At 53.0% G+C, this 22731-nt stretch overlaps 7 protein-coding genes; 3 read left to right on the top strand and 4 right to left on the bottom strand.

The window, feature by feature from the left end:
- Positions 1-153: 153 nt before the first annotated feature.
- Positions 154-1569, top strand: RCC_03348 (uncharacterized protein; the record flags this gene model as incomplete). XM_023768638.1 has 2 exons in its annotated part: positions 154-1143; positions 1219-1569. 2 exons carry the CDS (start codon positions 154-156, stop codon positions 1567-1569), a joined length of 1341 nt encoding a protein of 446 aa, XP_023624406.1.
- Positions 1570-2173: 604 nt separating this feature from the next.
- On the bottom strand, positions 2174-5367 carry RCC_03349 (related to budding protein BOI2; the record flags this gene model as incomplete). XM_023768639.1 has 4 exons in its annotated part: positions 2174-4887; positions 4966-5015; positions 5080-5103; positions 5240-5367. The coding sequence occupies 4 exons, from the start codon at positions 5365-5367 to the stop codon at positions 2174-2176; spliced, it is 2916 nt and encodes a 971-aa protein (XP_023624407.1).
- A 636-nt stretch (positions 5368-6003) lies between these two features.
- On the top strand, positions 6004-8941 carry RCC_03350 (uncharacterized protein; the record flags this gene model as incomplete). XM_023768640.1 has 6 exons in its annotated part: positions 6004-6327; positions 6381-6594; positions 6649-7030; positions 7082-7271; positions 7335-7541; positions 7598-8941. The coding sequence occupies 6 exons, from the start codon at positions 6004-6006 to the stop codon at positions 8939-8941; spliced, it is 2661 nt and encodes an 886-aa protein (XP_023624408.1).
- Positions 8942-9381: 440 nt separating this feature from the next.
- On the top strand, positions 9382-13551 carry RCC_03351 (uncharacterized protein; the record flags this gene model as incomplete). XM_023768641.1 has 5 exons in its annotated part: positions 9382-11111; positions 11264-11435; positions 11485-12409; positions 12530-12978; positions 13036-13551. 5 exons carry the CDS (start codon positions 9382-9384, stop codon positions 13549-13551), a joined length of 3792 nt encoding a protein of 1263 aa, XP_023624409.1.
- Positions 13552-14319: 768 nt separating this feature from the next.
- RCC_03352 (uncharacterized protein) lies at positions 14320-15352 on the bottom strand (the record flags this gene model as incomplete). XM_023768642.1 has 2 exons in its annotated part: positions 14320-15285; positions 15341-15352. The coding sequence occupies 2 exons, from the start codon at positions 15350-15352 to the stop codon at positions 14320-14322; spliced, it is 978 nt and encodes a 325-aa protein (XP_023624410.1).
- Positions 15353-15655: 303 nt separating this feature from the next.
- Positions 15656-17619, bottom strand: RCC_03353 (related to carboxypeptidase Y precursor; the record flags this gene model as incomplete). XM_023768643.1 has 6 exons in its annotated part: positions 15656-15764; positions 15827-16028; positions 16090-16291; positions 16351-16769; positions 16832-17063; positions 17149-17619. The coding sequence occupies 6 exons, from the start codon at positions 17617-17619 to the stop codon at positions 15656-15658; spliced, it is 1635 nt and encodes a 544-aa protein (XP_023624411.1).
- Positions 17620-18297: 678 nt separating this feature from the next.
- On the bottom strand, positions 18298-21324 carry RCC_03354 (related to oxysterol binding protein (Osh3); the record flags this gene model as incomplete). The annotated part of the gene is made up of 1 exon (XM_023768644.1): positions 18298-21324. The coding sequence occupies one exon, from the start codon at positions 21322-21324 to the stop codon at positions 18298-18300; it is 3027 nt and encodes a 1008-aa protein (XP_023624412.1).
- Positions 21325-22731: the final 1407 nt, after the last annotated feature.

Consider the following 22731-nt stretch of genomic DNA (forward strand, 5'->3'; position numbering starts at 1 on the left):
TGGCGCTAGCGTGCTCATTGTACTTTTTTTCATGAACTTTTCCGGAGAATTGCTGCTTTGTCACATATTCACCATGGTCTTTATCCCGCTCGCACGAAATGTTTGTTCGAACATACTCCTTGAGACACATACAAACAGCCACCACCAAGCATTATGAGCGACGTCGATCCAGAGTGGGTGGAATTCTTCACGTGGTCCAAAGTTCAGATCACCCAGGCACAGGGCTTCCGTCCGGGTCTCAACAGGCTGCTACACGCAAACCTGCGTGAAAAATGGGACGACATCATTGATCAGAACGAGTACCTCCGAGCTATCAGGCGATACGAGCAGCGAGCATTGGCGACTGCGGAAGTCAGGAGTTACAGCGACTTACATCAAGGGGAGCTTGGTCGGTATCTGCGAAGATCTCTGGCCCGGTCCATTGCAATCGCCATTCACAGCTTGAATTCAAGCCTTAAGCGACTGCAACAGGTCCAGAGGAAACGTAACAAACGCGGCAAGAGGAGCACTTTTACTGCCATCATTCGTTACCACGACCGACTGATCAAGGAAGGAGAAGACGAAATCCTCATGTCAAAGCAGACGGTAGTCAGAGAAGCTGTGGAAGAAATGCTCGACAGTATCCCCGACCTCCCGGACCAGGTAGTGGAATACATAACCGATGCATATCAGCAACTTCCGTGGGAGGATGCCGAAGAGAACGACATCACCGATCGCGAAGTGACAGTTCAATTGAGAGCCGATATATTCGCAGCAGAAGACTACGGCGATCTCGATATCCTGGATTGGTCTACCAAAGAAACTCCCATGGTCACCATCAGGGCCGACCGCGACGCAGGCCGAATCCAATGTGGCGGGCACGACTTACGCCAGCAGGAACTTCAAGTAGACGTGCGAGACGGCGATCCAGATCTGTTTCTGCGAGATTACCTGAGCAACGAATGGCGAGATTACCTGCTGGAATTCAAAACGATTAGGATGCGGGACAGACCAATGCCTATCTGGGTGATCCAGGCCGCGAAATCGAGAGCAGAAATGCTGTGGGACCATGATGGCACCAGAGTCTATCCGCCGGAATTGGACCACAGTGACCTTGATTGGACATTGGACAAGCTTCTGGAAGTTGAGAATCGATTCTATGCGGTAAGATTATGTCCCACAGAAATTGCGAGATGCAATAACAAGCAAAGTAGCAGCTAACCCAGCAATAATAAACAGGACCGCAAAACCAAAACCTGGCCAACAGGAGTCGAATACGCAGTCGCCGAGCACCTGGACATGCTTACCAACCGTCCAGAATACATGCCAGACTTCCAAGCGACTTCCAGACCTGTATACTTTGAAACTACCAAGATGTTGCGAGCTGGCCGGAGAGCTTTGCAGCATGCCTGGGAGTCGAAACTTTGGAAAATGGTACAGATTGATCCGAGACCTGTTAATGAGGTCAAGGCGACTCTTGCATTGTATCACAAGGCGTTGAGGCTCTTTGATACGAATCCTCTTACTACGGGGCTGGATCGAAGGTGGTTTTCACCAGAGTTTGAGGCGGATTTGAAGAGGGCGAAGTGAAATTTAGAAATGAATGTGACTTCTTCACGCAAGAGATTAAGTTCAGCAGTAGCAGACCGACACTTTTCGCGCAGTATCTGTATTGAGACAATAATTAATGAGATCCCACACTATCCCACGGCTTCATTGCGATGCGTGTGCAGATAGTCTACTACATCAACCCTAACCCTAACACGGCATTCATTCTATAAGCAAATACACTTCACGAATCGTCAGGGTTATCTTTATCGCGCCGTGGATAGAAAGTCGAGCAAGAAAACAAACCTGTACTGACTCATTCTTATCCCGACCATTCATATGATTCATGCTGATTATATACGCTCGCGTGTCCAGGGGTATCAACTTCGTCAAAATCCATCATCCTACTACCACCCAGCGCGGTCTTTTCCTCTCTTCTCTCTCCATGTAATGGGAGCAAAATGTAAACATATGGCTATTATACGCCCCAGTAGATCGTCATCGGTCGTGAATGTCTGCTCGACGCCAATAACTCTTCAAGCCCGCATTCGAAAACGCTAACATATAGAAATCGACTCATGGACGCCACGACTGCACTCCCCTCAACAGAACGAGTATGATGCCGGGACACTGCTGTCAGTGCAGTTCAAGGTGTAGACATTGCAGCGATGGCCTCTCGTTCTTGCTGCGTAAGCGTATCACTGTCCGAGGCGTTGGTGGTGCTGGGCGCCATGGAGCTCGCGTCTTCGGCTTGGACTCCATTCTCAGAATCTGCGCCAGCAGCAGCAGAAGTCTGCTCGTCTTCCCCGATCCCGATTCCGAGACCGCTGCCAAATTCGTCCTTCAACCCTGGAGGACGCTCGCGCCTTGCTCGTGCCTTGGCCAGGCTGATGGTTTTCTGACTGTAGGTAGTGGTGACCACTCCGGTATCGTCTCTGTCGATGGTTGCTTTCATGAGTGCAGCCATCCACAGTCTGCCTTCTTGTCGGGAATTCACGGCAAAGTAGTGCACAGTGGGCTTTGTAAAGTTCACTCCCTTTGCCAGCCCGGCCTTGGGCGGGACGAGCTTAAAGATGAACAGGCCGTCGTCTTCCTCCCCTTCCCTCGCCGGATGATCGCGGAGATCCTGTTCAGCTATTGTGGGAGTCGTATTATAAACTGGGCTCGAGGCGTTGCCCGCAGCTCCCGTTACGGTCGCATGAAAGCCAGTCAAGGTTTCGTTGTGCGCTGGAAGCACTTTGTGGAACGAAATGTCTATCAGACCTTTTTCTTCGGTGTCATCATCCGAGTAGTAATAAGACAACCGCCTTCCGCGCAATATGAAAAGCCGAGGCTTCCAAGTTGTCATCAGGGAACTACTCTTTTTCTTCATCCAGCCCGCGTAGTCGCAGGTCAACATCTGCTCGGCAGGGGTCTTGATCTCAAGACCTCTAGTGTATGCCGAGGTGAGCTTCTTAGTCCTCGTGCGCGGCCTTTTCGTGCTGGCCGGAGGCGGCATCAGGCCGCCCGATCCAGTGGACGTGCGCGATGTCTTGTCAGATTTGCTGAGTTCCATGCTTCGATTCTCGGTGCTCGGGGTGGACGATTCAGTTCTGGTTGGGGAGGTGACGGGCTTGGAGTGGGGTCCCATTACTTTTTCGTCTTTGGTGACTGCATCGCTGATCGATCTGAGCCCTGTGAACTTGGCTCTGGCATGGGAAAAGGAGGAGAACATTCCGCTGTTTATGCCGGAGGGACTGGGTGTGGCTTTGTCGCTCGAAGCATCACTCGCGTTGTCGTGCGTCTTCGAAGAGCTGCTTGGGGTAGCKCTGAGCGACTGTTTGAAGTTGGGCTCGAGTTTAGTAACAATGGGAGGCATAGCCGGGGACTGTGCTGCCATGACAGGCTTGCTGTGCATCGTAGGAGATGTGGGAGAACGGTAGCTACCGAAACCCAAATCCATGACCCTTTTGACACTTTCCACGCGCGACATTTGATCGACCGGGCTGGATGGCTCGTAGGTACCGTCTGCCGTGAAATCACTGCTGAGTTTTGATTGAGACAGCCCGAGTGTTGCAGAATTCCGTTTCAATAGCACGCTTCTGCGAGTCCTGGAGTCGGCTTCGTTGGATGAAAAGTAGCCGCGATCGGCATCCTCAGGAGGCGCAGTGTCGAGGAACTGTGTCCTGCCCGCCAGGACATGGGAGTCTGTGCTGGCAGTATGCCCGTGTCGGGGTTTGCCGTTTGGCTGTGATGGCTGTCCTGGGAGCCACGCTCGTTCGATCGATGGAAGCTTGCGGTGGCCCGCGCGACTAGCGCCATCCGTGGAGGTGGAGTCTATGCTTGAATGTCTCCGTGAGTGATTTAAATTGCGGACTCCTTGAGCTGAAGGCCGGTACGTGTTCTCCTGTCGTGACATTGAAGTCATGCTCTGCAGCGGCGACAAACCAGAGTTGTCCCGTCTGATAATCGGTGGCGATGCCAAGTGAGACATGGTGGACTGCGTGGTACTACTGCGTATTGGAACAGTGTCATCGCCCTGCCGCTTAGTGGCTAGTGCTCGTGGTAGTGAAGCAGATCCGAAGGTCGAGCTCCGGTTTCTAGCCACATCGGCGCCGGCATCAGTGCTGGCATTGTCCTCGTCGCCATCCAGCAGGGTAGAGTACTCGGAAGCGCTTCGAGCTGGCCTCAAACTAGCACTTTGTCTGACCTCCTCGTGCAGGGCCTTGATTTTATGCCAGGTCTTCAACCTGCGACCCACGGACCCCAAGTCGAACTCCTTGATGAATACACTGTTCTGATCCATGGCGAGCAGCACTTCGCCGCTGATCTCCTGCTCAACGAACACGTCACAGTGAGCCTTCTCCACGCCGTGATCCTCCAGGTACTCAGCAACGCGAGCCGGTGTCCATGCCATGACTTCTTCCTCCGAATGAGTCTGCCGCTCTTCCTCATCGGTCTCGTGTCCTGCAATGTAGGAGCGACGAATGCTGGGCTGCTCTCCTCTGGAATACATGCTGCCACGAGTGTCTCGCTTGTGGCCGCTGGCATATGATACACGCGGGGAATGCATGTCGGTAATGTGCTCGTCGATGACGGATAGTGTCTCGCTCATGACCGGCGAGTCGGATGTGATGGTGAAGGTGCGGCCACTCAGTGACGCAGTCGAGGGCAAGGATGTACGGGTCCCAGACTGTGTGGAGGGTAACGCCGCGTTGATGCTGGGAGGAGGTGGTAACGACTGTGTGCTGGAGGCAGAGGGGATTCGAGGTGAAGCGCTGGACACAGCGGACTGCGCTGGCCGGCCGACGCCACTGCTGATGATACGTGATGCGCCTCCATTGCTTGCGAGCGTGCCCTTGGGCGCTGGGGTGGTGTATACTGCCGGCTGTCAGCTGTTGTCCGTCCTGAACCAGGCCTAGCTCCCATCTCGAATGCTCTCTCTATTCCGCAGCATACCTTCGGGAAACAAGCCGCTGTTACCATTCGTCAGGTGCTTGCCGAGAAACCTGTTGAGCGTGGCAGTTAGCAGGCGGAGTGGTGCGAGCGTACTGTAAAAAGTCTGTCACATGCCAGCCATCGCCAAAATCATCGTCCCTACGCTTGCGTTGTTAGAGTCCGCTCAGATCGTTCCACCATCAAGTCCCCGCTCTCAGTCGCGTCCACATGTAATGCGCCGTGGCCAGCACCGACATGTCTCACGTGAAGACCGGGGGTGGGAAGTAGTGCGCACCTCTCGAACAGTTCAATGCGATCGCCTTTGGCCAAACTGAGCTCGTCCGGGCTCCGTGCGATGAAGTCGTGGATCACCAGCAGAATGCTCCCTGCTACAGCATTGCTAGAGCCCTGTCGCTGCGCCATGGCGATATATTGCCAGTCTGAAAAGCTGTCTCAATAGCAGTCTGGGGTCTCTAAGACGCTCTGTGCCCGGTGTCCGGCCCCTGCTGGACAATGCTGGCCCGCCAGCCGCCAGCGATTTCTCTAAGTACAAATGAGATTCTTGATGGCCGACAGCATCGATGTCGGCGCTGTGGTGTTGAATCAAGGTTAAGATGGAAGGGGAGGATGGGATGACAACGAACAACAGTGCATAGGCTCATTGCATAGCGTGGAGTCTTAGCGTGCTTCCGATCGCGTGAAACAGCCATATCAAGTGAATGATTGGCGGACGAAGCGAGCTGGCCTGTGCCATCTGAGTAGATCAGCTATCGCTAGTGGTGCGGCCTTACCCGCATGCCTCAGTATAGACCTACGGCAGCCATCGCCAAAACCGCATTCAGGTCATGCTTAAGCCATCGCAGGTTCCAGAAAAAGTCGCAGAAGCAWTGAGAAGGAGAATGCAGGTTGTATCAGCGGGAGCCTTGGATGAAGACAATACGAGACCACGGGTTCGAAACCGAAAGGGCAAGAGCGAGGCGGTCGAGGCAGTCGCGGTCTCTCCATGGCGGAGTCGGTTCGACATGAATTCCTGAAAACATACGGACACCCAGCATACACATGGTAGCCAACAGTGTCAACGGCGCCTCCTTGCCGTCACCGGCGCCATCGGACGAAGGCTATAGCGCGGGGACAGCGACCGGGAGAAGGACGACAGAGGATGTGGCTTTGAACATTCCAGCACCGTCTACCTCTGCTTCTGCATCCCCCATCATCACGCAATCGTCCATCTTCACGCCTCACTCGCACCAGCACTTCACAAACATGGGCGCACCTCAAGCAACTTTCCAGGTAGGAATGCAGCCACAATCACAATCACGACAATTCCAGCAGCCAGTTCGCCAACATTCCCCACTTCAGACCCAGTGGCAGTGGCAGCGGCAGGAAAGTTGTATTATTCACTGTTGCGAGCTGGGTCGTACGCTAACATTTTACAGGGTCAGCGCCAGGGCAGCCATTCACGAACAAATAGCATCAATCCATCTGCGACCATGTCTGGAGTGACTGCTAGACCCTTACGTACTCCATCAATAGTGCCGTCAAATCATCACGGTCATCCGATGCCAACCCAGATGCATATTTCAGCCTCGCGCAGGGCAAGCGAAGATTTGCTCGATGAGATCAGCCGGAATGAGAAATCACTAAGCCAAGGTAGGTTGCAAGTTGCGTACGCTATGGTTGTATCAAAATGCTGATGGTCGCTAGCTGGACGGCTTACACCGACCAACAATGGCCGGCTCTTGCTGCTGAAAGATGYCGTTTCGCAGGGAGATTGGTTCTATCAGATTCTGAGCCAACTCTTCTGTCTACGTACATTAGCGCCCGACACGCTGCCACAATCAATACGCGGAGTCGATCCAGAGTCTTTCGAAATGCTAGATGCTCTGCTGTGTTCTAACAAGGATGTTGACCCGGAGTTGTTACGTTTCTTCGCGCGCTTCCCCGAACCAATTATGAACATTTATTCAAACCCCTCCGGAGAAGCCAGAGAACTATATGAGGACAGGCTTCGCATGGTAAAGGATTTCTTGACCAAGCTACCACTGCAATGGCATAGTCTGGTGCGCGGCTGTCAAGCACTGCAAGCGTAAGTTCTCCCATCGAGGGGTTGTGCAAGCCAGTGCTGACTTCTCTGTAGTCCTCCATTAGTTCAGGACATGATTGAGACGTTGGGACTGCAGTCCGTCATCTTACAGACTACAGCATTCCGCGCAATTGCAAGAATGTTTTGGGGCCTGGGTGAAACGAAAGGCATACGAGCGCTCGAACAGCTCCATCGCCTTGACCAGGAGACGTTCTATCGACAAGGATGGCGTCGGAACCAGGCGGTACGTTTGCTTCGGGTGGAGAAGTCACGATTAGCAGCACAGCTAATCCCATACGTCATCCAGGAGAAGAATGTGTGTTAWCAACATTACCAATTCATCCTGCAGAAATGGTTACAAGCTGCAGGCGAGCAAAGGGCCAATTTCATAACGCCGCCCGAGGTGCTACAGTACTTCAAGCAGATCCCGCAAAGTACGCTGTTGGCACTACAACAACGGCAACATCAGCAACATCAGCAGCAGCAGCAGCGGCAAGCGCAGCAGATCTCCCAGGTACACATAGAACTCGAGATACGCGTCATTATGGGCGTGCTGACCTTTATATATAGGCTCAAATGAATAACCAGCTGTTGTCGCCAACTCTGCAAAACCAGCACCAAATGCAAATACAGATGCAGATGAACGCCCAAGCACGGGCTCAGGGTGGGCACAGCCCGATTGTACAGCAGCAGTCACAGAATTACACACCGCAGATGCCCATGGCACCACCGGGGCAGCAGATGCCATTGGGACACCCACGTCAGAGAGTTCCTTTCTTCCCGCGTTCAGAGTGTCAGCCGCGCGCGCAGCCGACGCACCCGGATCCAAATCGTTCCGCACTACATCAGGCACATCTCCGTAGTCCCATATTAGGCCCAGTCACTCCGGAGCCAGGCGCTCCGCGTTTGTACAGACATGTGGTGGGCTATGGAATGCCACCAACGAAGCTCAAAAGGGCGGCGCCCGTTCAACATATCGCTTTCACGGTCTCAGAAGCCACCTGGAAAAGACTGGCGAGGAACGATATGCCTCTCAAACCGGGCGAGCCGCCTCGGCGTACACTGACGGAGCAGTCGCTTAATCTGCGCCTGCGCTGTTGTGCTTGCCCCACTAATGGGTTTGCGACCGAGAGCTCCTGGGTTATCGCCGATGGCTACTGGCCTGAAGAGATGTCCTTCCAGTTGAACGGAAGCGACCTCGAGACACGGCGAAAGTTACATCACGGCCGATATCTGCCGATCGACTTGACCGAGTTTATTCGCGAAGGGAGCAATGTCTTGCAAATTACACTCAACCGCATGGACCGAGATCTCCCAAAGGCGAATTTCGCTGTGGCTGTCGAAGCGGTGGGCATCATGACGCACGAGACCATTATAAACAATCTCAAGCGGATATCTGCGGCGGAATCTCTAGAGTCTATCAAGAGATCTTTGTCGGGAGAAGACTGTGGAGACGACGACATCGCCGTCACGTCGAGTACTATGACGATCAAGCTGACAGATCCTTATTCAGGCTGTAACATGGTCAACATACCTGTAAGAAGCTCCGAGTGTTTGCATTACGACTGCTTCGATCTCGAGGTCTTCCTCGGCCAATGCCGCCGTCCGCACGAAGGCTGGCCCACGATCGTGGATTGCTGGCGTTGTCCTCTTTGCCGCAGCGATGTACGTCCCCAACTGCTTATTGTCGATGAATTCCTGCTAGAAGTCCGGAAGAACTTGGCTAAGCAGAACGCAATGGACACCCGCGCCATCGTCGTGGAAGCGGATGGCTCGTGGAAAGTGAAGAAAGAGGAGCGAAAAGGCGTGCGATCGTCTTCTCTAGAGCGAGAAGAACGTCGCAAGCAGAGTGCGGCAACACCCACTCCGGCGCCGAAGAAAGTGATAGAGGTCATTGAATTGCTGGACGATTGAGAAATTTAGCGATGGCGCTATTCGAGGTTGGCTGTTTGAAACCGGGCGGAAATGTTGCATTTATCTACCCGGTGGACTTTGTGGCGTTGGCTGGTATTGCCCTTCCGTACTATAGATATCCACTTTGCGAACTGAATGTATTTGGACCTTCAAGCGGTCATTCGAAAGTAAAGAGTGGTAGGCAGTCTCGTGATCAGTCCTAGTCGCGCGTGAGACGCGTCGAATTTCGAGGACGCTTCAGCCTTGTGAGCCATCGTGACGCCAATCATTGCCGACGCAGGAACCTCACTTTGCCTTCAACAACTTCATCAATTCTGGAACCTCCGAAAACAACACACCAACACTTCACGCCTTGCTGCGCACAACATGGTCTACATCCGCTTCAATCTTTCTTAATCACCGACGTCCTCTCTACGACGTCTCCGGCTCGAGGCGCGAAGATGGACCTACAACTGTTGCCCCAGACTGCCAGCCAGGATGAGATTGACGATGAGCTCGCTTTCATCGCTGTCATGACTGAAACTCTGGATCARGGCGCAGACGACTACCATGACAGACTGAGGAATTGTGAGCTTGCCAGAGCACACTGTCACCAGCTTCTGCAAACTCTCCACACAAGACAGCGCCAGCAAGGTCACTTTGCAGGTGAGGCTATRGTTCATGATGGTCCAAGTGACCAGCCGCCGCCCGAAAACATGTGGCAGATGGCGGGCGGACGACCAGGCAGTAATCACAGCAGCAACAGCGGTACATCGTCGTCAAGTCCGTATGCGCAGGTTGCGAACCAACAATTTATCCCTGCAGCGAATGGGGTGAAGCGACCTCGTCCAGATTCGGTCCATGCTGGTTCGTCAGATTATGCAATGAAGCGAGCAACGGCTTCGAATGGATCCTTTGAGGCGGTCGACGGTCGTGCGAGAGCGGACGGTCGCGAGAGGGCCCGAGCGAAAACCGCCGCCGTGGAAGCGGACGCCAGAAACCGGCATGAAATGCAGCAGGCAGATGCTAGGCTCGCTGCTGCGCTGGCTGCAGATCTCAATCAATCGCCTTCTGCTTTTGCTTCTTCATCTCGACCTGCGACCCAGAGCTTTCAGACAACTTTCAACTACAACGGGGGTTACCAACGACCTCCGCCAGCGCAGACGCCGCCCTCATCCTCGAGACAGCCTCGGCCATACCAAATGACCCCGGGCCATCGAGAACAGCCAATGCCCACGCCGCTGCGGCAGTCCGCTGCGCCATCTATCAAACGAGAGCCGTTCAAGTCAGAGCCTGGCTTTTCGCAGCACCAGAATGTCTTGCGGAGGCCACAGCAGTCTACTACCACGGTCGTCGATCTCACAATTAGTGACAGCGACGATGATGACATCGCTGAGATTGCTCCGGATCGCTTCAGACCGAATAACATTCGCCAGCAAGCCGTACCGATAAGACCTTTGCAGATGCCAGGTGCATATCCTACACCGAACATGGCCATCGGTGGACGGTACGGCGACGGCAACGCCATCCCTCATAACAACCCCGGCTTCCTGCAACAAACAATCCATGGAGCTGTCAATGGTCTGAACTACGCAGTCAGTGGGATGGGTGGTCAAATGCATCAACTTGCGAATATGTTGTATGGCACAAGCAGCGCGCAGCCATTTGATCTCTCCGGCGACGACGATGATTTGACCTATGGAGGGGGAGCTCGAGCCCTACCCGGTTATGCTGGCAATGAGAATCTGTACCAACAGCGCTTCGATGCCATTGCTGCATACGACACAACACAATCCAAGGAAGAGATCCAAGCTCTTCTGGAGAACATCCGGCCCGATGAGGATATGCCAGCTCACCTCCGAGTTCAAACGCCAGAAGACATGTCTGTGCAACTCCACAAGTACCAAGAATTGGGTTTGACATGGCTGCAAAAGCAAGAAAGCGGCTCGAACATGGGAGGCATCCTTGCCGACGACATGGGCTTGGGTAAGACGATCCAAATGCTGTCCCTGATGGTCACTCGCAAGTCGGAAGAGCAGCGTTGCAAGACCACTTTGATCATCGCGCCTCTTGCATTGATGCGGCAGTGGAAACAGGAAATCAAGGACAAACTCAAGCCTGGTCGATCCGCGCTCACAGTGTTTACTCATCACGGATCTACAAAAGCYAAGGACTGGCAAGAGTTGCGTCAGTAAGTACAGTGAAGGACAAAAGGCATCCCCTGCAGATTGGGGAGAGAATGTCAACGACGAGGCTTCGACGCAGATGTGAACTGCTGGGATCTCTGAGCATTTTTTCTGCCTATTTCTGAGCAACGCTAACCCTTTTGCCCTTTGCTTTCAGATACGATGTTGTTCTTACAACCTTTGGCAGTATTGGTGTCGAAGTCAAGAAGATGGAGACGTTCCGATTGCGGCAAGCGCAGGATCCCAACGCGCGGCCACACTCGAGTGAGAAGTGCATCTTTCTGGATCCTGATGCCCGCTGGTACAGAGTCATTCTTGACGAAGCTCAGGTATGCTCTGCATGTGCTGCTTTGGATGCACAACTAATGTATACCGCAGTGCATCAAAAACAGGAATACGCAAACTGCCAAGGGAGCATGCATGATCAATGCAAAGTACCGTTGGTGTGTAACGGGAACTCCGATGATGAATAACATCGAGGAGCTGTACTCCCTTGTCCGCTTCCTGCGTATAAAACCATACTGCGTGTGGGACAAATTTCGAATCGACTTCAAAACGCCCATGAAGTCCGGAAGCGACGAGACCAAAGGACAAGCGATGCAGCGATTGCAAGCACTGTGCAAGGCGGTCATGTTGCGCCGCACAAAGAAGAGCACCTTCGAAGGCAAGCCAATATTGGTGCTCCCCGAGCGCTTGACCACGGTGGACAACCCCGTGTTTGGCGAAGATGAAAAGAACTTCTACGATGCCATCGAGCAGCAAACTCAACTTCAGTTCAACAAGTATCTCAAGAGGGGTACTGTCGGCACCAACTACTCTGCCATATTGGTCTTGCTGCTGCGTCTTCGGCAGGCATGCTGCCACCCGCATCTCATCAAAGACTTTGGCGTATCTGCTGCCGCCGACATGACTGAAGATCAGATGCTGGAGTTTGCTCGTATGCTCGAGCCAGCAGTTGTTGCACGCATCAGAGAGTCCGGTGGTAACTTCGAATGTCCGGTATGCTACGATGTGACGCCAAACCCCGCAATATTTGTGCCTTGCGGACATGATACTTGCTCCGAGTGCTTCACTCGTCTTGCTGACCCTGCCAACGCCATCCAGCATGGTGATGAGGCGGGTGGCATCAGATGCCCGAATTGCCGTGGAGGAATCGATCCCAAGCGTTTGACCGATTTCACCAGCTTCAAGAAGGTCCACATGCCGGAGTTGCTCAACGAAGGAGAGCGCGCCGGTGATGCAGAGGAAGACAGCGATGCCGAGGACGATGATACGCCTGACTCTGATACGAGCGCTGATGACAGTAAGTAAAGCAAAGGCATCAGACCCCGGGTTTGCAAGACCATATCAGTGGGGAAGTCTCTGCACGTCTGTAAATTGGGGAGGTTTCGGAGAGCGCATTGCTGATCATTCTCGCTATTAGGCAGCTCCGGTGGCGAGTCAGACGCCGAGTCAGACGATGAAGACGATACGCTCGGTGGTTTCGTTGTTAATGATGATGATGATGTCGAATTCGAGTCGGACAATACCGATGCTGATTCCAACGCTGTTAAAGGCGAGAGAACCGAAGTCAAGATCAAGGCTGAGCGAGCTACCGCTGGGTCTTCTGACGCTGCCGGAAAGCAACCCAAGGTCAAGAAAGAAAAGAAAAACCAGAAGAAGAAGCGATCGAAGAAGGGCAAGGGCAAGCAGAAGCAGAAGACAGAAAAGAAGGTTGCAAAGGGGACTTCTCTCGCAGATTTGAAGAAGCTGGCAACGCGAAACAAGGCCGCCAAGAAGCAGTATCTGCGCCGTCTTCGCAAGGGTTGGATCAGTTCTGCCAAGATCGACAAGACGATGGAGATTCTGACTGAGGTGATGTCGGGTGAGAAGGTGAGTACGATCTTTGTCCGATACCTTTCGCCTACAGCTAACCTCTTCGTGCAATAGGGTGAGAAGGTTTTGATCTTCAGCCAATGGACGTCCCTTCTGGACCTTCTCGAGATCCCTATTGATAACGAGGGATTCGGCTATCGTCGATACGATGGTTCCATGAGCCYGGACATGCGTGGGGAAGCCGTGGACGATTTCAAGGACCCGCGCAAGGATGTTCGCATTATGCTCGTCTCTTTGAAGGCCGGCAACGCTGGACTGAACCTGAATGTGGCTAGCCAGGTCATCATTCTCGATCCATTCTGGAATCCCTACATTGAGGAGCAGGCCGTTGACCGCGCGCATCGCATTGGTCAACAGAATGAAGTGACMGTGCATCGTGTGCTCATCGCGGAGACCGTTGAGGACCGCATCATCGCGCTGCAGGAGAAGAAGCGCGCTCTGATCTCGGAGGCGCTTGACGAGAAATCTGGACACAACATTGCGAGACTCGGCGTGCAGGAGCTCGCCTATCTTTTCGGTGTGACACATGACCCATCGCAGCGCATCAACTACACTGCGGCTCGTCGCTAGATATGTGTATGATGCTACGATGAATGGCGGATTTTCGAAGGGGAATTGGATCTTCGGCGCGTATGTATTATGGGGTACAAAGTTCTGTGCTGTATCATAACGAAGACCAGCGACTCACGTCTGAGATAACGTGCAGATGGGCGGCGCGATTACTTGCATTTTCCTGTGGACAGGAGTATTTTAGTGCGAGTACGATGATACCTTGTGTGGAAGACACAGCCTCATTAGTTAGTTGATGACATGATAATGAATTTTTCGCACATACTGAAGTCAGGGTGGCCTGAGTGACTGACCGAGACTCCAAGGCACGTCGAATGGTGCCGGCTCTCGTCGTAGTAGACCGACGACAATGCTCGTGAACAKGACGCTACATCGTACAAAAAGAAGCGGCCCTACGGAGAATTCAACAATTTAATGATGTTGCAGATAGTACAACAACTTTGACTGTTACTGGTAGGCCGGCGACCTTCAATCCCAATCCCACCGGGTGTTGGTCTGGTCAGAGCAATTGATCAAGTAAAGACGATATCTATTACAGGTAGCTTGTCGGGAAGAGACATGAGCTGATCAGCTTCAATTTCCCGTCTCTTGGATGTGGAGGACAGCTAAATGATATCGTGTAGGTAGCAGGTGCACCACGGATCACGGAGGATGCTTGGCTGAAGGGTAAGAACTACTGATCACATCACCGACTACTGTCGATTCTAAACGGCGATTCATCTCGAACTGATATTGGCTGTWTCAATGCGCGAAAGAGGTAAGGAAAGATCATTCAATCATCCTCCAATCCACGCCCACTTGCCAGCTGCAACTATCCAGCTGGATGTTCCACAATGGAGCCCGGACGCCCACATCACTTCCCACAGCCACGGTTGTTTGCTTGGAATTGGCCACGAGCAGCAGCTTCACTTCTGTACCATCGGAAAGTTTGCCGCGAATCATGAAAGGTCCCTTCCCGCTGATAGACAGTACTGTACATCGCAATACGTAGTCCTCTCCGCGCAAGTAGCCCTGCCCACGTCTGCTCTGTGCCGCATTCTGACCGGTCTCGATGACCCACTGCTGCAGTGTCGCTGCCATGCCACCTGGCACGAACTTTTCCCCGCGCCGATGTGGAGAGAATGCTTCCGGAAGTGGCTCATGCTGCTCGGATGGGGCGAGAGATGCACGGAGGAACGCGGGTCGACGTGTCTGTGTATCTTCTGCCCGAGAGGAGCCACTCACACTGGCAGGTCGGGCGAAATGTGCCGCGGTGACATGTGAGACGGGAGTGGCTGGCTGTCTGAACGTTGGGCGATTCGGTGAAAGACGCTGGACGTGAGACTCGGCATTGGGAGACTCAATCGAATACCTGCGCCGTTTTGGAGAGTAGGGAAGATCTCTCAATTCATCCCCGGTCTCGACTGATGGAAAGGCTTCGGTCTGCTCAACATCGAGCATTTCATCATCGTCGGCGAGGTTCTGTTCTTCAACATCGTCGGCTGGACGCGTGCGAAGAGCCTCTATCAGACGCTGGCTTGGCAGTGGTCGAGGTCGCGAAGGCTGCGTCGTCTGTGGTGCGCGTCCGAAAGCGAAGCGCGGMGCACGAGCAAATTGACTTGCACTTGGTCCTGGCGGTGGTTGCCCCGCGACGTTGTTGTTGATGTTGATGAGAGCTTCCTGACGCAATCGGCTTTCTTTCGCAGGCGATGCTTGTCTTCGGTGGCCGGCGACAAAACGGTGTGGCGATGGAGTCTACTGTCATCAGCGAGGTCCGTAGAAGTCAAGTCTTGATCAAATCATCGCGCACCACTGGCGCCATGATGGCTGCCTCGTATTCACATCTTGTATCGATCAAGTCATTGATGCAAGACGAAGTTTGAGGATGAGAGTCGAGGCGGGAAAATGGAGATTGCCGAATTTCCACGCGACAAATTTAAGAACGCGCTCGTGATGAACACGAAAATGACACGTCTTGACGAGAAACACTTTCGCTCTCCCTGGTTGTATTCACGCAGACAGAGTGATGTCCACCAGTGAGCTCAATGGTGTATGAAATGCGTTACTATCGTGACAACATCCTCGAATCTCCATTGCAGCCTCCCAACCATTGTTGGATCCTCCCCTAAAACATCGTGATCGTAGCATTGTTACCAAACCCTCCATCAGGCATTGTGRTAAAGTCAGACACCTGACCAAGGTCTTCGATCCTTCCAAGTAGGAACTCGACTTGCCTGTAGTAGAGACAGACGTTAGTACGGTTGATAAAGAGCAGCATGTACCAGATTCAACATACCTGTAAGCGGCGGTAGGGGCGTACTGCGGGACCATGTGCCCGCTCAACTCCACGGTAGAGAAGGTCAATCCACGCTCCGTCCACCACTTCCCAAAGTTTCCYGCACCCGCGATACTACCAAGAGCGAGTTCGCTGTGATATGGAACGTAGAAGTCGTTCCACTCGCTCGGACCTTTAGAGAAGCCTTGTGCCCCATTGAAAGCTACCAGTGAAGGTTGGAGGTCAGCATGTATGTCACCTCTTACATTGCGGGCTCAACGTACTCATGTTCTGGATCATCATGATTGTACCGTTCATGATGAGGACCATGTCAAGTTTCGCATGCGCGATAATGGTACGCTTGTTCTTCTCGATGACGCGAGGCAAGACTGACAGGCCAGAGGGAGGGCTGTTGTCAATGTCGAGCACGCCGTTCGAGCATTCTTCCCACTCGCCGATCGGGGCGTTGATAGCCTTCTGAACGTCCTATAGTTCACACCCAATCAGTACACAAATTGCCAAGCAACATTGGCATGCAAACGTACAGTTCGGTTGAAGTAGATCTCGGCGCCCGGAGGCTGGTAACCGAAAGAACCAGGGAAGCCAAGAACATCCCATAGAAGAGGGCAAGTTGTCGCAACTTGATAAATATCCCAGCAAGGGTTGACCAGCATGGCTGCTTCGGTGATCTCGTTGAACAGTCGGCATGAGTCGTCTGTCTCGTCAACATCTGGAGGAGTAGGTAAAGGTCCGGTAGGTGGGAATTGCATGGCAGTCTCCATGAACTCCTTGTAACCACAGCTCTCATGCTTCTCATGAAGATGGTCCATAAAAGTGTCATTGAGAGCAAACAAATTCTGCCAGTAATCGACGAAAGGAACTGCGGGAATATCCCCAGAAATGACATCGTAAGACACGGAAGGGTCATAGACCAAGGATCCCTCAACGTTGAAGTATTCAGTGTCTGTTGGACTTCTCTTAGCATGCAGTTACGAACACTGCGAGCATGTGAGAAAGCGAACTCACCAGTCTCGTTGTGCATGGCATCGGTAATATACGGAACATAGTATCCCGCGTACGACTCTCCAGTGATAAAGACCTTGCGRTTGTGCAGACCGAAGGTATCAACAAAGTTTCGCCAGAAGCCGAGGAACTGTTGTGCGACCTCGATCTCGTCCGTCGCAGGAGGAGTGCCTTTCTGGGGGCTGAAGCCGGTTCCAGCAGGTTGCTCAATCCATACAACGTTTGTGAGGTTAATCTATGTGCAAGCGTTAGAGATGTAGAACGAGACGCTGGACGGCTCAATAGCTAGAGAGCGTTCAAGCCTCCAATGTCTTACGTACCCATGTGTACGGATTCTTCACGGGCCTATAAGTCCCATACTGCCAGTTGAAGGGACCGTTCTCCTGTAAAATGCCTTCCAGAGAAGAGCATCCAGGTCCTCCATTAAGCCAAATGAGAATCTCGTCGTCCGCCTCTGGGTTCATGGAAGGATAAAACCAAAAGAACAATTCACTCGAATTCGAGTTGGTGTCGTTAGAGATTGGGAGCAGACCAGCATATGACTCTCCAACGTCAAAATCAACATCGGGAATAGCACTGCCATTGACTTTGAAAGGCGCGGTCTTCTCTGTCTCCGGAATGATGGGCGCCTTAGGTTGCGAACACTCGGGAGAAGTAGTGTTTGTCGTAGTAGCATGTCGTCGTTCCAGCGTAGGTGGGTGAAGTTTCCTCACATGCTGGTTGGGGCTCGCATTTCTAGCCAGCGCAGCGCCCGCAAAGGCATAAACTGCGAGGACAGGTGTGAAACGCATCTTGCAGAGACTTGTTCAACAGACAATGCTGTGGAGGAAAGACAAGCAGAGAGAGAGATAGGAAACAAGCTTTGGCCAGAGAATATAAGAGGCGCGGACAAGCACTTGTCCAGGGCCAAGGCATGTACATGCCCCCACCTTGCGCGCCAGTCACCGTGCAATCGTAGCATTATCCAATGTGTGCGTCTCTAGCGATTCTAGCGCTATGCAAGCGTGCTTTAGCCACGCGAGAGTCAGAAGCAGGACGTGGACCGGTCTGGCGGTCGGCTGCGATATCAGGTGGTAAGTGTGCGATGACGCGGAGGCGGAGGCTGTTATGGGCATAGACCGTCTTGAGATAGGCCCAGTACCGAACGGGAAGGTGGTTAAACCATCGTGTTTTCAACTTCCTTTATGTGATACTTGAGGTTTCAAAGGACATTGTATCGTTATATGGAACAAGGCGACGTGGCAATGCGAGAGCAAGACATGACGTCTGAGTTGAAATATCTAGTGGCTTGTAAGCATGCAAGCGTCTCATTCAAGAGAACATTGAAGACACGACATGCGACGTCTAGGTACCGACCGGTGAGAAGCCGAAATGATATGTATACAAGCGTTGGGAGTGCCTCCCAACATAAAATTACAAAGCACTTTATACAAGAGAATGGGTATCACGACAAAACATTTGGAAGGAGTCTAAAGCTCAAACACTTCCTGCACGCCTGACCAGTCGCCCGCGGCGCGCTTTTCCCAATAACTGCCCTCCTGCTTTAGCACCCAAACCTCTTCTTCTTCGGATCCGGCCACCTTCTCAAAAAATTGTGGTCTATAAGTCTGGCCGTGCGTCTCCAAAAGCTTGCGGCGAGCTCGTTGACGTTCTTCCAGTCGAGCCTTTAGTCCTTCTGCCTTGTCTGAGTCGCCCGCCTCGAGTGCCTGCTGGTCTGGACGCAGGCGGGAGTCAGTGGGAGGCAGATAATGWTCCTCTACCTTCGTGATCTCGTTGAGCGCTGCAGCGAACGATGTGAGCCCGTACACCTTGGGGGCGTCGGGGACCAAAGTTCCGACCGTCCACACTGTCGACCCTGTATCCGTTCGCCTCAAGCTCTCCGTCCATTTGCCCGCTAGACCAAGGGACAAAGCCGTATCTGGCGCAGACTGGTGGAAGAGCTGCACGGTAACCTCTTCGCTGCGTCCCGAGAACATGCCTCCGGCCTTGAACGTGACCACAGCACGCATGCCACTCGTTTCACTCYGCACCGTCATAGTTTGGACAGGCTCGACATATTTCTCACCAGCAATGACGTTTCGCAAGAAGCACGTCGCTTGATTCCACGAATAATGCTCTTCCGAAGCATGCAGCACCACGCGCGCTCTGCCCTCATTGTTGACTTCGACAGATTTACCCCAAAACTTCTGCGTTGGCTGGGGTGATTGAGTGTATGACCAACCGCCGTTACTGAAACTTTCAGCTTGACAAGCCATTCGAACGGGATGATGAGAAACCTTCTCCGAGACGAAGCGGAAACCTAAATCCTCCCGCACAAGTTCGAATGTCTCTCCAAGCATTGGGTTGAATGGCTTGCGCACAGCGCGTTCCTTGACGCGGTTGTTGGCAAAGTAAGACAGCGCGAACGCGCTCACAAACATCAGACGTTCTTCCGGCGTGTTCGCGGCGGCAGCATCGTCGAGCACATTTGCGTACTCCATCGACTCTGCCAGACGCTGCAAGAGCGACGTCGGCTCGTTGGCGGTGACGGGCATAGAAACCGTCGAGAGATCTTTGCCAGCATTCTTCCGCAGAAATCCAATAATGCTCGGCGGTGCTTGCTTAGGAGGCTTGATTGTCGATCGCCGTTTCGTCTTTGGCAGAGGGAGGGGCGTCAAGGAGCTCGGCTTGCCAGGAAACAGAGGCGATTGCGCAGTCTTGGATGTTGGAGAGAATATCACAGATCCGCCTACGCCTTCCCCAGCATCACTGCTAGTATCAGAGTCGGCGTTCTCAAACATGTCTTCCTGTTGTTCGCCAAAGTCGCTAGAGCGACGAATGTTCAGTAGCTGTGACGCGCTTCCACCGTCGTCCGCATCGAAGAACTCTTGATTATCCACCGAATCAATCGAAAGACGAGAGTTTGAAGTGTGCAACTGTGGCGGGACACGTCGAGACTTGCTTTCCGCAATCAGCGCRGAAAAGCCGGATACTGCCCGATCGAGATCCTGTAGCACGGCCATGCATCGTTCGTGGACCTCAGGATTCGGCACCAATGGGGTTGTTTGAACGCTTGGCCGTCTTGGTTGTGTGTTTTGAACGTTCGATTGAGAGTGACTTGGTGTGAGTGTAGGCGATGGTACCGCAAGTTGAGCTGACACGCTTCTGCGGAAGAGTGTAGACGGACTTCTCTCTGCGCTTGTAGTGCGTTTCCAGATAGACCTCCTACTTTTACCACGGTCCTCCGTGGCCTCTGGGAAATACTGATTCGTTGAGTCGTTGAAGGGGGGACTAGGATCGTTGCTACCATTTCCGTGGGTCGTTAGGCCCAGGCCAGCGCCAGTTGTAGCCAGGGTGTATTTCGGWTCTGTGTCTTTGGCAAGCCCACGCATGGCATCCCGCGTTCCCGACACTTCGCTTACCAACTGCTCAATTCTTGCCCACTCGCGTTGCTCATGAGGATTCTGCGCAGCGGAAGGCGCCAGGTTCCGTGCGATCATGGCTGGTGTTGCCGGTGTGGATGCGTGCGCGGTCCCAGAAGCACGTTCAAGAGCGTTTCTCCAACTCTGAAAGTCCTTCTTGTTGATAGCTTTCAGATGCCATACCTCGGCACCAGAGTCGACGGAGAATTCTCTGGTCTTTTCATCCGCGCCCACTGCGGCTAGGGAAAGGGGCACTGCACCACGAAGCGCAGATGAATGTCGGTTGCGGTAGTAAGAGAGTGTAGAGGAGGTGAAGTCCAGCGAGAAGAACCGCTTTGTGAAGCCTTGCCCCTTTCTTCGCCTCTTCTTGTATAGCACTCCAGTATAAAACATCGTGCCTTCGATACCCTTACTTTCTACTCCATGACCACCCTTCGAGTGCGGCCGCGGATCTTCCAGAACTCCACGGTGAATGCCCAGGCTATGTGGCAGCGACTCGTTGGAGTCTGTCACGGGTTTCATCGACGGCGAATAATTGTCGCGAATGCCTCCAGGCGATCCAGCCGTCGCCGCTTGCGAATAATGCAAATGGTGTCCTGATTTTGGCGGCGCGCTCGTGGGATGGGTCATCAGTACGAGCGTAACGTTCTTGGACGTTTGCTTGGAGAAGGTGTTATCGAAGACCAGTCCGTATGTGCCGCCTTCTCCTTCCGGGACATCATATTGTCCCATGGCCACCTTATCCGCCTCACACTTTCCCGTCCATGCCACTGRGCGCAACCCTATTCCCTTCAACTTCTCCACCACGGTAGAGCTAGTGCTCACAGATTCTCGCCGAGGCATCGCGTTGGGTCGGGATGCGCTGGTTCCGTCCAGCGCGGGTGTATTCGGTGCCTGACCTGCATTCTCTACCGTCTCCTGAGCGGGAAGATTCGGGCTCAGGCCGTTCTTGGTTCCGRGATGTTTGAAGATGCCAAAGTTGATGCTCTTCTTGTTGGGCTGAATGGACCATGCGATGGAGTGATGTTCGGGGACTTGAATCCAGCGCACCAGATAGCTCTTGGAATGAACGATGATCTGCTCGATGCCTGCCATGTTCGATTCTAACGAGAGAGGGCCCTATGAATAACTGCCCGGCTATACGCGTGCAGGGCGAGGCAGGGCAGGACGGAGAGCGGGTTGAAGATGATTATGCCATGCTCACGGATAAGACAGCTGATGGTGTTGCTGGTGATGATGCTGACGATGGTGATGCTGCTGACACGACGCGCTCGTCACACTTTTGCATGGGGTCGACAAAGCTGTTCAAGTTCAATGTTTGTTCGCAGGTGGAAATTCAAGCTGTCAAGAGAGCTCACTGGATTCTGACGTCGGCGCCGCGCTTGTCCGGGGTCACGTCGTACGATTAGTTCTATACGAGGAGGATCGCACTTCTCAGCTGCACAAACCAAATCATGGCAAAGGAACCACCATGAAGACGCGACGACGGCGATGAAGTATCGTGGATTCTTCTGTGTGCACGAAGCCACGTAAACCGGGCATGAAGAAATCTTGCCAGGTCCCGTTTCCATTTAGCCACTGGAACGCGCCAGCCACTCCCAGAATCCCGACAGAATGGATCGAGGGATACTGCATACTGAAGAGATCAGAGAGTCGAGACCGCGTTCTATCTACAACAACAAAAACAATTCGACATGAAAAGTGATTCCGCGGCACTGCTGGTTCCAACGATCGTAGCTACCTATCCCAGCTTCAATCTCTTCTTGTCCTGTCTGACACCTCATCGATTCACCACGAGGAGAGCCGGCAAGCTTCAATCTCTCCAGCCCCCGTCTCTTTGCCTGCAACTCCCARCAAACGGCGAAAACGTCCATGCCGACCATGAAGCAGCCAAGTACGAAGGAGCTCAGTTCAATTGAGCGCTGACTTTGCGAAGGACCGCTCTAGTGTAAGGCAAGACTCTGGAAGGACGGCAACAATCTGCTCGTGCGGACGGCGATTTCATCAATATCTCCATGGCCCGTAACTAACCGCTCTCTGGAGAATCTTGGTGCCCTTCATTCAAACCGAGCCCCTTGATACATTGACTGGATGAGCCGAGGGGTTCGCGTTCCAGTAGGAGACAATCTGGCTACTCATCCTGGAAGAGTAGTACAACCACATTTTGAGCGAGAGGTGAGATGGTGCTTCCTTTCATAAAGCCGAAGCTTCTTCATTCATATCGAGCTACCTCCTAGGTATTTCTAGCTCGATATTCAAGCCAATGGGCCATTACACTAAACAAATTTTCCACTGCCATGCTAAACGGCGCCCCTCTCCGCGATGCTGGGTATAATACATACGGCAAATCGCTGGTCGTGATGCCAAAAACAGAACAAATGCAACTTTTCTTCCCAATGCACTCCCATTTCATGATAAAACAAAAAACGCCTATGCAGTGCTGCATGCTTTCAAAAGTACTTTTCCAGATGATTGCCATTCAATAGAGGGATGGAATGTCGA

The sequence above is a fragment of the Ramularia collo-cygni genome (assembly GCF_900074925.1).
Source record: "Ramularia collo-cygni strain URUG2 genome assembly, contig: RCC_scaffold04, whole genome shotgun sequence".
In the NCBI taxonomy this organism is placed as follows: Eukaryota; Fungi; Ascomycota; class Dothideomycetes; order Mycosphaerellales; family Mycosphaerellaceae; genus Ramularia; species Ramularia collo-cygni.